At 36.6% G+C, this 15472-nt stretch overlaps 1 protein-coding gene across 4 annotated transcripts in view; it reads right to left on the reverse strand.

Moving 5' to 3' along the window:
- Positions 1-15472, reverse strand: part of MPHOSPH8 (M-phase phosphoprotein 8) — a 52864-nt gene that overhangs the window by 27949 nt on the left and 9443 nt on the right. For all 4 annotated transcript variants that reach the window (XM_058690568.1, XM_058690562.1, XM_058690581.1 and 1 more), the window contains exons 2-3: positions 4034-4189; positions 819-1664 (exon numbers count right to left, since the gene is read on the reverse strand). In XM_058690568.1, coding sequence (XP_058546551.1) covers positions 819-1664; positions 4034-4189 — 1002 coding nt within the window. The remainder of the gene's footprint in view (positions 1-818; positions 1665-4033; positions 4190-15472) is intronic.

Here is a 15472-nt window from a genome sequence, read left to right on the forward strand (position 1 = left end):
TCAATGGATAGGTAATAGTCCCAAAGCTGATACAGCAATATTTTCCTAATCATTTCCCTCACGGAAATGGTATGGTAGACAGACTGGTATGAGTTTTAGTGAGGCTAACACTGCCATAAGTATCTTTGTATACCTAGCTTTTTCTTCCTTTAAAATGACTGCCTTAAGATAAATCCACAAACACAGAATAATGGATGGAAAAAAAAAAAAAGACCTTTTTCATAGCCCGTGATACTGTATATATGTATACCTTAATAATGTGGAAAATATTTCCATTTTGAAAAGCCATATGAAAATAATTTTTATAATAATGGGATAAACTCCTATTAAACATATTTTTGTAAGATTAAAAAAAATTCATGTTAGTGCTTATTATTTAAGTAAAAAAGTAGTATATTTTTAAGACAATAAGAAAAATACCAAGTAAGGTATGAAAAGCTGAGCTGATGAAGCTTATTTTCAGTTTTACTACACAATGTTACACATCATCTGAGTAGCCCTGAAAAAATCCTTGTTTTGTTCACAAATTAGTCCTCAATTTTCTAGTCGTAGTCTAAAAGAAAGCAAATTTTAAGACTAAGAGATCAGTGTGGGAGGTCCAAAAGCTGGATGATCTTCATCATTTATAACTACCTATTCTAATCACACATTAAGGAACTCCCTAACCACAGAAAAACTATTCTTATGGTTGGTTACACCGTTTCCACTTTGTTTTTGTCAAGTTTCTTGAACACTCAAAAGAGTGCCAGCTTGACAGGAGCATTTCTGTACTCTGTAAGATTTTTACTGCCCTTCAACTGATCCCCCCAAGTACTTACCTCCCCAGCTGAGTCAGCAGACCTGAGGCCTCTCTCTTCCACACCTGCTCTTGAACTCTTCTGTGTCTGGGCAGGTGCAGGTATCAGCTTATCTAACTCTGTGGTGCTTCTGCCTCTGTCCTGACTCCTTTGCTTCTTATGTATAGGTTTCTTCTCTAGGAAAAGGTTCCTGTTTTCTAGTGTTTTGCTCTCTCTGAGTTCCTCAGTCTTTCTCAGTTTTTTCCTTTTTCTCTTTGCTTTGACATCAGCATCTTCATCGGCACTCACGGAGCCATCTGGCTGTTTATCAAAAACATCCTGAATTGCATCTTGCCCTGCTTTGTCTTTTGCACTTTTAATCTTCTGTTTCTCTTCTCTGTTGTCAGAATGAAAATCTTCATTGTCATCTTCTTGAGAAGGGGAGTCATTAAGTACACTTGATTCAGATTCCAACTGAGATTCAACACATTTCTCTTTTTTTGTTTTTCTGTTTTCTTTGGAATCTTCTCTTATTTTAGCCTTGAAATCTCTTCCTTCACCCTTTTTAACTTTCTTTAATTCCTTAGTTTCTTTTGTGTCCTCTTTTTTGGGCTTTTTGGATTCCTTTATTTCTTCTTTGGCTTCCGAAATTCTTTTCTTTGTCCTTAGATCAAAAACTAAACTTTCAGAAGAGCTCTCTAGGTCTGGTTTGGATTTATCTTTTAGTTTCCCAGTCTTTGCTTTTTTCTTTTTCAGATCATCTGGGCTTTTCTCTTCTCTATGCCTCAATTTTTTCTTTTTCTTCTTTGGAGAAGTATCTTCTTTTGTCTCACTTTGCTGATCACTATCAGAATTTGCCTCAAATATGTCATTATTTAAGGACAGTTTCTATAAGATATAAAAAAGACTTAAATACTCATTAACATAGTAACTGGAAAAGTAGTACGAATGAAATCTAGTAGTAATTTTTTTCCCCAAGTTCCTCAACTTCTTAAAATTATTAATTGAAGTTGTATATTACTTATGTCTCTGATTTAGCAAATAGGTCTTGGTTGTGATACTGAGCATCATTTTAAAATGAAAGCAGATAAGCACAGTGAAAAAAACGTTAGTGCCACTGAAGGTCCTAAACTAAAGCAGAAGTGAGTAATAACAGCCTTATGAATGGTATGTTTTACATGATCTGAAGTTCAAATTTTCCAAAAACACCAAAAAAGTTATCTGTACAGAATTGGCTGTCAAAAAAGTAGTTATCAATCCAAAAGCAAAGTTTTTTTTTAGACTGAAACCTAGATGTCCTTAAATTTGCTGTTATATTTCACAGTTACATACGGAATAAGCAAGACTGTACACAAATCTTACTTTCCCAACTGATTTGATTTGTGTTGTATAATCTGAAATACCTCCTATGGAAAATAAAGTTTCCTATTCTAAAAAAACAAAACAAACAAAACCCCTAAATAAACAAACAAAACCACACCTTAAAAATATAATATGTATAGGGGCGCCTGGGTGGCTCAGTCAGTTTAGCGTCCGACTTCGGCTCAGGTCATGATCTTGTGGTGTGTGAGTTTGAGCCCCGCGTCAGGCTCTGTGCTGACAGCTCAGAGCCTGGAGCCTGCTTCCGATTCTGTGTCTCCCCTTCTCTCTGGCCCTCCCCTGTTCACACTCTGTCTCTCAATAATAAATAAATGTTAAAAAATAAAATAAAAAAGATTTATTATATGTATAGACACAAAAACACTATGCAAACACTATGCAGTATTTTCAGCTCCCATTTCACCAAATTCTTTTCTTCTAAATGACTTGGGGGTAGAAAGGGAGGGAAAAGATAGGTACATTTACAAAATGTTTTCCCTACAGTGTGTAAGAAATGAATGCCACTAAGGTTACAGAGACAGTGAGAATATGGTGGAATTGGCATAAGTTTTTCAATTTCCCAGAAGCACTTCATAAAAAGACAAGACTAGGGTGCCTGGCTGTCTCAGTCAGTAGAACATGTGACTCTTCTTTTTTTTTTTTTTTTAAAGAATTTTTAAAAATGTTTATTTTTGAGAGAGGGGGAAGGGGCTGAGAGAGAAGGGGACAGAGGATTCAAAGCAGGCTCTGCACTGATATAGGACTCAAACTCACGAGCTGTGAGATCATGATCTGAGCCACCCAGGAACCCCTGCAAGTATTTTTTTAAAATGTGGTTGAAACTCAAATTGTAGGGAATAAAGATCAACATTCAGTCCTTAAAATAAAGACTTCAACTAGGTAAGAATCTATTTCTTGTGAAAATTTTTCACCATATAGTTCTAAGTTTGAGAACCTCTGCCAATATTCTAAAAAAAAAATAATTTCTAATGGAAAAGAAAAAAAGCAAAAGCAAGTTGAGAAAGAGTTGGTTCAATTTATAAAATAGAAGCTTGGAATGAAATTTACATGGGAAAGAAAAATGGGAAAGTCTTATAAGATTCATAAATAAAGCCAATTATTTGTGGAAAAAGAGGACCAAGGATAAAACAATGGACAAATTCACAGAAGAAAACCCTTATCCTAACTTTTGCATCTGTTTTAATATTACCCCACTCTAGCCCACCATCAAATCTTTTTCCAAACTGATTACAGAACTTTAACTTATCTAAGCTCCTCTGATCTCTTTATCCTTACTATCAGAAAAAGCTTACTAAAAAGCAATAAAGTAGCTAAAAACTAAAGTGGGAATAGAAGAGAAAAACAAAAGACCTGGATAATCAGCTCTGTGCATAATCTGTAATAGATTAAAATTTACAGCTTTATAAAATGATCTAAGATTTATTTTATTTTAATTAGCATAAAAATCAGACATAAGAAATGTGTTAATAATGCAGACAAAATATAAAGTATGCATTGTATAGTAGTTAACATGAATAGTACAGAATATATTCTTAAGGTACATAAAAACAAGATGCTCAAATCATGGACAAATAAAGTTCTGACATGTTTTTAACCCCGCACTTTCACCTTACTTTTGACTGGAAGGAAAATATTAATCAACACGTACAAACTATACTTGTTCATCAAAGGTGATCATAGGTTGACGACAGAAAGAAGAGTCTGGCAAAAATCAATATAAGCATTCTATGAGAATCAAGTGGCTATACAGAATTTATAATAGGAATACTATATATTTTATTACCATTTGTAAATTTTTACTGCACATTCCTTATACCAGTAAAATTTGTAATAAGTTTATTATACTAAAAAAAGAAATATGAACTAACATTTGATACCTGAATATCCTTCTTGACTGGCTTAGCTTTGTTCTCCACAACTTTCTTCCTAAATTCGAGAAGAACTTCTTTACAGTCCTCAAGATGAATCTCAGGCTCCCAAGTATCATCATCTGATGTGTACCCTTTCCATCGAACTTTGTAAAGGATTTTACCCTGTTACAGAATTAAAAACAGGCAAATAAAGGACATTAAATTTGATAATATAAGTGATTAAATTTCCAAAAACATAAAACCCTGAGAATGCATGAATGAACTTGAAATGGAGATTAACATCATTATAAAGTATGTTCATATCTTGAAGCAAGTGGGTTTAAGAAAAAACAGTGCCACACCAGGGACGCCTGGGTGGTTCAGTTGGTTAAGCGTCCAACTTTGACCTAGGTCATGATCTCGCCATTCCTGAGTTTGGGCCCCGTGTCAGGCTCTGTCTGACAGCTCAGAGCCCGGATCCTGCTTTGGATTCTGTGTCTCCCTCTCTCTCTGCTCCTCCCCCACACACACTGTCTCTCTCTCTCTCTCAAAAATAAATAAATGTTAAAGAAATTTAAAAAAAAAGAATGAAAAAACAGTGCCACACCAAAACTAAAAATAAACAAATGGGACTATATCAAACTAAAAAGCTTCTACACTACAAAGGAAACCACTAATAAAATGAAAAAGCAACCTACTGAATCGGAAAATATTTGCAAATCACATGTCTGATAAAGGGTTAATATCCAAAATATATACAGAACTCAAACAACTCAATAACAAAAAACCCTCAAACAATCTGATTAAAAATTGGGCAGCAGATCTTTCCAAAGAAGACATATAGATGGCCAAGGGGGGGTGGGGGGGTGGTGGTGTGGAGTACAGATGGCCAACAAATACATGAAAAGATGCTCAACACCACTAATCATTAGAGAAATGCAAATCAAAAACACCATGAGATCTCATTATAAAAAAGAAATAACAAGTATGAGGAAGGATGAGGAAAAAAGGAAACCCCCTGTGCAATGTTGGTGAGAATGGAAACTAGGTTAGCCGCCATGCAAAAACAGTATAAAGGTTCCTCAAAAAATTTAAAAAACACAAACTACCATATGACCTAGCAATTCCATTTCTGGGTATTTATCTGAAGAAAACAAAAACGCTAACTTAAAAAGATATATGTACCCCCATGTCCACTGCAGCATCACTTCAACAGCCAAAAAGTGGAAATAGCCCAAGTGTCCTCAAGAGATGAATGAAGAAAATGTGGTGTGTGTGTGTGTGTGTGTGTGTGTATACACACACTTATGTATACGCACATGTGTGTGCGCGCGCGCGCGCACACACACACACACACACAAATGGAATATTATTCGGCCATAAAAAAAGAATGGAATCTTGCGCCTGGCAACATGTCTGGACTTCAAGGACATTATACTAAATAAAATAAGTCAGACAGAGAAAGACAAAACTGCATAATCTCACTTATGTATGGAAGGTAACAAAACGAAAACCCAAGCTCACAGATAAAGACAACAGACGAGGTTGCCAGAGGCAGGGGTTAAGAGTAGAAGATACAGAGATGAAGGGGGCAAAAGGCACTTCCAGTCATAAAACAAGTCATGGGGATGTAATGTGCAGCATGGTGACCATAGTTAATACTGTACTACATACTTAAAAGTTGCTAAGAAAGCAGATCTTAAAAGTTCTCATCGTAAGAAAACGTTTGTAACTATGTAAGGTAACAGATGTTAACTAGACTGTGATGATTTTGCAGTGCATAAAAATATTGGATCATTATGTTGTACACCTGAAACTAACACTAATACTACTGGTATATGTCAATTATACCTCAATTTTTAAAAATTAAAATACATAAACAGCATTACTGATCTACTTTTCATAAATTGAAGATTGAGGTCCTTCTCTGATTATATAAGCAACGTGTAATCTTTGAAAATCAATAAAAAGCAGGAAAAAAACCCAAAAACCACCCATAGAGTGTTGATAACGATTTGACCTATTTCCCACTCTTTACATTTACAAATGTATTTACAAATATGTAATTATAACTACGTATTAAACACATATTGCTTAGAACACTAAGTGTATCATTTAGATACTTATCTAATACAATGATTTTACTTTCTTTTTTCACTTAGATATGGAACGCTTCTTGTTTTAATATTTTTCAAAAGCATGATTTTTACTGTTTTAAATACAATAAAAAATACAAAAGACCTCTCCCTTTGGAAACCAAAGGTTGTTTTGTTTCCAATTTCTTTTTAAACAAAGCTGTTACATGCTTGTGCATCTCTCATCAGGTTGCTAGAATGAAGTCCCTAAAGACAGATCAATTGGGTCAAATAATAAAGCCATTTAAACACTGTTGAGGGGTACCTGGGTGGCTCAGTTGGTTGAGCCTGCAACTTTGGCTCAGGTCATGATCTTGCAGTTTGTGGGTTTGAGCCTTATGTCAGACTCTGTGCTGACAGCTCAGAGCCTGGAGCATGCTTCAGATTCTGTGTCTCCCTCTCTCTCTGCCCTACCCCCATTCACATTGTCTCTCTCTCCCAAAAATAAATAAACATTAAAAAAAAAAAATTTAACACTGTTAAAACACACTGCCAGAAAAAAATATTTCTAGAAAAGATGTTCCAATTTACATTTCCACAAGATAAAAGAGCTCATCTCTGTGTATCTCTGCAAACTATAGCAGGGCCTATCTCCTATTTTAGTTTGGTCATTCTGTGAGCTAAGAATGGTTTTTACATTTTTAAATGGTTGAAAACAAAAGAATAATTACATACAAATCAAGTGCTTTACAATCTGTCATGCATGGCCTAAATCTTGGCATTTATTAGCTCATTTAATCTTTACAACAACACTGTGAAGTACTATTACTCATTTTATAGAGGAGGAAACTGAAGCTTCTAGAAAAAGTAACTAGTAAAGATTACACAGCTAAAAAGTAATTCGGCTGAAATTAACACCCAACGGCACTTAACCAGCTTCTGCATATGAAAAGTTATCCAACTCTGTGAGGATAGTATGTATACGTATCCAAAGGTGGATGCAGTTAACATATCCTAGTGAGGTCCCAAGAGAGAAGATCACGGTCTTTGAGAGAAGGAAGGATTTTTAGGATAATGAGGTGATGCCTTCCCCATGAACATTAACTTTAAAAGCTAATTTTGCCTCTCAACCTACAAAGTATAATATTTACTATATGGCAATTTACCAAAGTCTGCTGACTTCAGCTTTATGATCACTTACATAAGTATTATTAACCCATTCACATTTTTTCTTTCAAGAATTACCTGCAATATGCCCACTTTAACCACTGTTAACACTGTACCATGAGTTCTAGCCAGAGCAATTAGATAAAAAGATGTAAAAGGCATTCAAGTTAGAAAGGAAGAAATACAACTACATTCACTCTATATAGAAACTCCCAAAGAATCACAAGAAAATGACTAGATCTAATGAATGAATTCAGCTTGAAGAGTACAAGAATAACACACAATCATCAGCTGTGTTTCTATACACATGTAATGCACAGTCCAAAAAGGGAATTGTTTTTGCCTTCAATTTTTATTTTAATTCCAGTTAGTAAACATACAGTGTAATATTAGTTTCAGGTGTACAATACAGTAGTTCAACACTTCCATAATCATCCTGTGTTCATCATGACAAGGGCATTCCTTAATGCCCCTCACCTATTTAACCCGTCCCCCCACCTACCACCTCTCTGGTAACCTTCAGTTTGTTCTCTATAATTGTCTGTTTCTTGATTTGTCTCAGTCTCTCTCTTTTTGCCCTTTGCTTGTTTGCTTTGTTTCTTAAATTCCACATGAACGAAATCATACGGTATTTGACTCTGACTTATTTCACTTAGCATCATCCTCTCTAGCTCCATCTATGTCATTACAAATGGCAAGATCTCATTCTTTTCGATGGCTGAATAATATGCCATTGTATATATATATCACATTTTTATTCATTCATCAATCAATGGACACCTGGGCTGCTTCCATTCTTGATTATTATATCCAATGCTGCTATAAACACAAGGTGCATGTATCCCTTTGAATTAGTGTTCTTGTACTCTTCGGATAAACACCCTGTAGTATACTAGACCATAAGGTAGTTCTATTTTTAACTTTTTGAGGAACCTCCATACCGTCTTCCATGGTGGTCACACCAGTTTACATTCCCGATAACAACACAAGAGGGTTCCTTTTTCTCTACATCCTCGCCAACACCTGTTGTTTCTTGGGTTATTGATTTTAGCCATTCTGATAGATGTAAGGTGATATCTCATTGTAGTTTGGATTTTCATTTCCCTGATGATAAGTGATGACGGGCATCTTTTCATGTGTCTGTGGCTATCTGTATATCTTCTTTGCAAAAATGTCTGTTCGCGTCTTCTGTTTATTTCTTAACTGGATTGTCTTTGGGTGTTGAGTTTTAGAAGTTCTTTATATATTTTGGATAGTAACCCTTTATTAGATATGTCATTTGCAAATATCTTCTCCCATTCTGTAGGTTACCTTTTAGTTTTGTTGATTGTTCCTTCACTGTGCAGAAGCTTTTTATTTTGATGTAGTCCCAATAGTTTTTTGCTTTTGTTTCCCTTGCCTTAGGGGATAGATCTAGAAAAAAGTTGCTATGGCCGATGTCAGAGAAATTACTACCTGTGCTCTCTTCTAAGATTTTTATGGTTTCAGGTATCACATTTATGTCTTCAATTCATTTTGATTTTTTTTTTTCCTGTATGGTGTAAGAAAGTGTTCCAATTTTCCTCTCCCCCCCCCCCCCATTTTCCCATTTGTTGAAGAGACTGTCCTTTTCCCAATGGATATTCTTTCCTGCTTTGTCAAAGATTAATTGACCATGTAACAGTTAAGAGACTGTCCTTTTCCCATTGGAGGTTCTTTCCTGCTTTGTCAAAGATTAATCACCATATAATTGTAGGTTTACTTCTGGGTTTTCTATTCCATTGATCTATGTGTCTATTTTTGTCCCAGTACCATACTGTTGACTACTACAGCTTTGTAATATAACTTGAAGTCCAGAATTGTGAGGCCTTTAGCCTTGCTTTTTTTCGTTCTTTTTTTCCCCCCAAGACTCCTTTGGTTATTTGGGGTCTTCTATGGTTCCATACAAACTTTAGGATTTTCTGTCCTAGGTTCCATGAAAAATGCTATTGGTATTTTGACAGAGATTACATTAAATGTGTAGACTGCTTTGGGTAGTACAGACATTTTAACAATATTTATTCTTCCAATCTATGAGCAGGAATGTCTTTCCACTTCTTTGTGTCGTCTTCAATTTCTTTCATCAGAGTTTTATAGTTTTCAGAGTACAGGTCTTTCACCTCTTTGGTTAGGTTTATTCCAAGGAATTTTATCATTTTTGGTGCAACTGTAAATGGGATCATTTTCTTAATTTCTCTTTCTGCCACTTCACTACTGGTGTACAGAAATGCAACAGATTTCTGTACATTGATTTTGTATCCTGTGACTTTACCAAATTCGTTTATCAGTTCTAGCAGTTTTTTGGTGGAGTCTTTGGGGGTTTTCTGTATAGAATATCATGTTATCTGCAAATAGTGAAAATTTTACTACTTCCTTACCAATTTGGATGGCTTTCATTTCTTTTTATTGTCTGATTGCTGTGGCTAGGACTTCCAGTACTATGTTGAATAAAAGTGGTGAGAGTGGACATCCTTGTCTTATTCATGACCTTAGGAAGAAGCTCTGTTTTTCCCCATTAAGGATAATGTTAGTTGTGGGTTTTCCAAATATGGCCTTTATCATATTGAAGTATGTTCCCTCTAAACCTACTTTGTTGAGGGTTTTTATCATGAACAGATGTTATACTTTGTCAAATGCTTTTTTTTCTACATCTATTAAAATGATCCTATAGGTTCTTTTCTTTTTTTTTTTTTTAAGTTTATTTTGAGAGAGAGTATGCATGCATGTGCAAGGGGGAGAGAGAGTGGGGGAGAGACACAGAGAGAGAGAAAGAGAGAGAGAGAAAGAATCTCAAGCAGGCTCCATGCTGTCTGCACAGACAATTTTGTGGGGCTTCATCCCACAAATCATGAGATTATGACCTGAGCTGAAATCAAGAGTCAGATGCTCAACTGACTGAGTCACCTGGATGCCCCATTATCCTTTCTGTTACTGAAGTGATGTACCATGTTGACTGATTTGCAAATACGGAACAACCCTTGCAACCCAGGAATAAATCCCACTTGACCACAGTGAATGATTTTTTTAATGTATTGTTAGATCTGGTTTCCTAGTATTTTGTTGAGAATTTTTGTATCTGTGTTCATCAGGGATATAGGCCTGTAGTTCTCTTTTTTAGTGGTGTCTATCTGGTTTTGGGATCAGGGTAATGCTGGCCTCACAGAATGAATTTGGAGGTTTTCCTTCCTTTTTAATTTTGTGGAATAGTTTTGAGAAGAATAGGTATTAACTCCTCTTTAAATGTTTAGTAGAATTTTCCTATGAACCCACCAGGTCCTACACTTTCGTTTGTTGGGAAATTTTTAATAGTAACTCAATTTCTTTGCTGGCTATTGGACTGTTCAAATTTCTATTTCTTTCTGTTTTAGTGGTTTATATGTTTCTAGGAATTTATCCATTTTTTTCTAGGGTGTCCATTTTGTTGGCATACAGTTTTTCATAATATTCTCTTATGATTATTTATATTACTATCATGTTAGTTGTTACTTCTCTGATCTCATTTGTGATTTTTATTTCAGTCCTTTCTCTTTTTTTCTTGATATCTCTGGCTAGAAGTTTATCAATTTTACTTTTTCCAAAGAACCAGCTCCTCGTTTTATTGATCTGTTCTTTTGGGTTTTACTTTTTAGTTTCCGTATCATTTATTTCTGCTCTAATCTTTATCATTTCCTTCCTGCTGTTTTTTTTTTCCTTCTTTCTTTTTTGTTATTCTTCTAGCTTCTTTAGACGTAAGGTTAAATTGTTTATTTGAGATTTTTCTTGCTTCTTGAGGTAGGCCCATATTGCTATAAACTTCCCTCTTAGGACTACTTTTGCATCATCCCAGAGGTTTTGGACTGTTATGTTTCAATTTTCATTTGTTTCCATGTACTTTTTAATTTTTTTTTTTTTTTTTAATTTCCTGGTTCACCTATTCATTGTTTAGTAGTATGTTACTTAACCTCCATGTATTTGTAGTCTTTCTAGATTTTTTCTTCTGGCTGACTTCCAGTTTCATAGTGTTGTGGTCAAAAAGATTCACGGTATAACTTCAATCTTGAATTTGTTGAGCCTGGTTTTGTGAGCTGATGTGATCTATTCTGGAGAATGTTCTGTGTGCACTTGAAAAGAATGTGTGTTCTGTTCTTTTAGGATGGAATATTCTGAAATTATCTGTTAAATCCATCTGATCCAGTGTGTCAATCAAAGCCATTGTTTCCTTGTTGATTTTCTGTTTAGATGATCTACTGATGTATGTGGGATGTTAAAGTCCGCTACGGTTACTGTATTATTATTGGTTTGTTCCTTTATGTTTGTTACTGTTTTATGTATGGGCGCTTCCAAGCTGGGTGCATAAATATTTACAACTGTTGTATCTTCTTGTTGAATTGTCCCATTATATAGTGTCTTTGTTTCTTGTTACAGTCTTTATTCCCAAGTCTATTTTTTCCAACCTAAGTATCATTACTCCAGCTTTCTCTTGATATCCATTTGCATGACAGATGTTTCCTCATTCCCTCACTTCCAATCTGCAGATGTCTTTAGGTTTAAAACAAGTCTCTTGTAGGCAACATATAGATGACTCTTGGTCTTTTATCTATTCTGTCATCCCATGTCTTTTGATTGGAGTGTTTGGTCTATTTACATTCAAAGTAACTATTGGTAAATATGTATTTATTGACATTTTATTGCTAATTTTGTGGTTGTTTCTGAAGATTTTCTCTGATCTTTTCTTTCTTTCTTTCATGTTTTGTTGATTTTCTTTACTGATATATTTAGATTTCTTTCTCTTTTGTATGTTTATTAGTGGTTTTTGACATGGTTCCCATTAGATTTGTACATAACCTCTTTTACATATAGCAGTCTATATTAAATTGATGGTCATTTAAGTTTGAGCTCATTTTCCCTCCTCCACTCCCCACATTGTAGGTTAAGTATATATTAGTGTATCTTACATCCTTTCTTTTGTGTATGAGTTCCTTGACTGATTTTTTATAGAAATATTCATTTTTACTGTATTTCATACCTCTATACTGTCACTTTTGGTCTATCTTTTCAAAGAGTCCTCTTTAACAGTTCTTTCAGGGCTGGTTTAGTGATTATTTATTTATTTATTTATTTATTGCCCAGGAAACTCTCCTTCTATTCTGAATGATACCCTTGCTGGACAGGGTATTCTTGGCTGCAGATTTTTCCCATTCACCACAATGAATACATCATGCCACTCCCTACCAGCTTGCCAAGTTTCTGCTGAAAAATCTCCCACTAGCCTTACGGGCTTTCCTTTGTAAGTTACTGACTTGTGTGTTGCTGCTTTAAAAATTTTTTCTTTATCACTGTATTTTGCAAATTTAATTACAGTATGTCTTGGCATGAATCTGCTTTGTTGATTTTGATGGAAGTCCTCTGTGCCTCCTGGATATGGATATCGGTTTCTTTTCCCAGATTAGGGAAGTTTTCAGCTTTTATTTCATTAAATAAAATCTCTGCCCCCTTTTCTCTCCCGTCTTCTTCTGAGACTCCTATAACATTAATATTGATTGATGGTGTCACTGAGTTCCCTAAGCTATTCTTTTTTTTTTTTTTTTTTTTTGTCTTTACCTATTTTTGAGAGACAGAGAGAAACAGAGACAGAGTGTGAGCGAGGGAGGAACAGAAAGAGAGGGAGACACAGAATCTGAAACAGGCTCCAGGCTCCGAGCTCCCAGTACAGAGCCCAATGTGGGGCTCAAACTCACAAACTGCAAGATCATGACCTGACCCAAAGTCGGACGCTTAACTGACTGAGCCACCCAGGTGCTCCATTAAGCTGTTCTTTCTTAAATTTAATTTTATTATGTTTTTAGAGAGAGATTGTAAACAGGGGAGAATAGCAGAAGGAGAGAGAGAATCCATGGTCAGCACAGAGCCCAATGTGGGGCTTGATACCACAATCCTGGGATCATGATCTGAGCCAAAATCGAGTCAGATACTCAACCACATGAGCCACACAGGAGCCTCCCTAAGTCTATTCTTGTTTTGTGTAATTCTCCTTCTGTCTTTTGTTCAACTTAGTTACTTTCCATTACGGTCTTCTAGGTCATGAATTTGTTTCTCTGCTTCTTCCATACTGCTATTCATTTCATCAAGTGTGTTTCTCACTTGTTTATTTAAGCCCTTTATCTTTGCTATGTTATTCCTTATCTCTGTGTTAAGGGTATCACTCATGTCTTCTACTCTTTTCTCAAGTCAAGTGAGTATACTTATGATCACTGTTTTAAATTCTCTATTAGGCATGTCATATATGTTTTGCTTAGATCTCTGACCATAGCCTTGTCCTGTTTTTTCATTTTGGATAAATTTCTATGTCCTCATTTTGTATGCCTCTCTGTTTCTGTTAAGAAAGTCAGCAATTTTACATATACAATGAAATGCTACTTGGCAATGAGAAAGAATGAAATCTGGTTATTTGTAGCAACATGGATGGAACTGGAGAGTATTATGCTAAGTGAAATATGTCAGTCAGAGAAAGACAGATACCATATATTTTCACTCATATGTGGATCCTGAGAAACTTAAGAGAAGACCATGGGGGAGGGGAAGAGGGGAAAAAAAGTTAGAGAGAGGTAAGGAGGAAAACCATAAGAGACTCAAATACTGAGAACAAACTGACGGTTGATTGGGGGGTCGGGGAGAGGGGAAAGCGGGTGATGGGCATTGAGGAGGGCACCTGTTGGGATGAGCACTGGGTGTTATAAGGAAACCAATTTGACAATAAATTATATTATACACACACACACACACACACACACACACACACACACAAAAGAAAGTCAGCTATGCCTTCTACTCTTGAAAGTAGTAACTTTATGAAGAGGATGGCCTGGTGTGCCCTGCAGTGCAGTGTCCCCTGTTCACCAGAACCTGGCACTTAGAGAGTATCGTATGTTGCTTATACTTGGCTGTTGTATCTTAGTCACATTTCCTTTCAGTGCAATTGTTTGCACTGACTCTCTACCTTTGTGGGCTGTGCCCGCTCTCTGGTGTTAGTGGGACCCAGGCAAGACAGCTCTGAGGGGGGCATGCCCATCAGGGAGCCTGGGAGCAGGATGATGTTGTTAGCAAATTTTGGGTTGGACCACTAGTCCAATGCTGGATTCCTTGAAGTGCTATAGCAGCTGGGAGCTGTGCATGGAGGTGGCAGGGGCTAAAAGGCTGGCATGGTGCATGATGATAGCTGGGTATGGGTGGGCCTGGTGCACGAGAGTGGGTGGGAGCATGTGGCTGGGTGCAATATGCTGGGTATTGGAGTGAGCGTGCGTGGCTTTAACAAAATTCATCCTGAGTCCAGGACCAAGGTTAGCAGGCCTGGAGCGGGCGAGTTCTCAGGAGAAATCATGGGCATGGCATACTGCTAGCACATTAGGTAGCAAGTGTTTGTGCAGCTCTGCCTCCTATAGGTGGCTCTGAGTTTATGCTGGTGGGAGTGGAGAAGAAAACAGCACCTGCCAGCTCCTTTGTTTTCAAAGAAGTCCCCCAACATGGTCCAAAATCAGTATGAACAGATCTGTCTCCTCTATGCCCCCAGTGTCGTATGCATGCTGTTTTTATGTTGCCTCTCCACAAAGGTTGCTGTCTCTTATTTAAGGGTGGCCACCTAGCTATCACTCACCCTAGTGGCCAGTGCAGTGCTGAGTCAGGTGACTTTTAAAGTTCCAGGTTCCAAGCCCCACTGGTTTTATAAACTCACAGAACTTGGCTCCTCTGGTTTTTAATGTTATGGGGATTAGTTTTCCCCGTGTGAGGTCCCTGGTGTGAGGGCCCCTTTCTCTGCTCTCTCCATGCAATGCAGCTCCCTCTCTCCTGCAGGCAGCCTCCCTCTGCCTTTTTGACCTTCCTAACCTTTCAGATGCAGCTTCTTCTCTATATTTAGTTGTGGAATTTCTTCCACCAGTCTTCAGATTGCTCTCCAGTTTACTAGCTCGGATGTAGACGTTATCTAGTTGTAAATATGGGATGGGGTGAGCTCTGGGTCCTCCTACTCCACCATCTTCCCAAACTCCTCCCAAAAAGGAAATTGAGAAAACAATTCCATTTATAACAGCACCTAAAAGAATAAAACACTTAGGAATAAATTTAACCAACAAGGTAAGAAGACTTACAAACTTACTACGAAGCTGCAGTGATCAAAACAGTATGGTACTGGCATCAGGACAGACACAGAAAAATCCAAGAATGAACCCATACA

This window comes from Neofelis nebulosa, chromosome 1, assembly GCF_028018385.1.
Source record: "Neofelis nebulosa isolate mNeoNeb1 chromosome 1, mNeoNeb1.pri, whole genome shotgun sequence".
Lineage (NCBI taxonomy): Eukaryota > Metazoa > Chordata > Mammalia > Carnivora > Felidae > Neofelis > Neofelis nebulosa.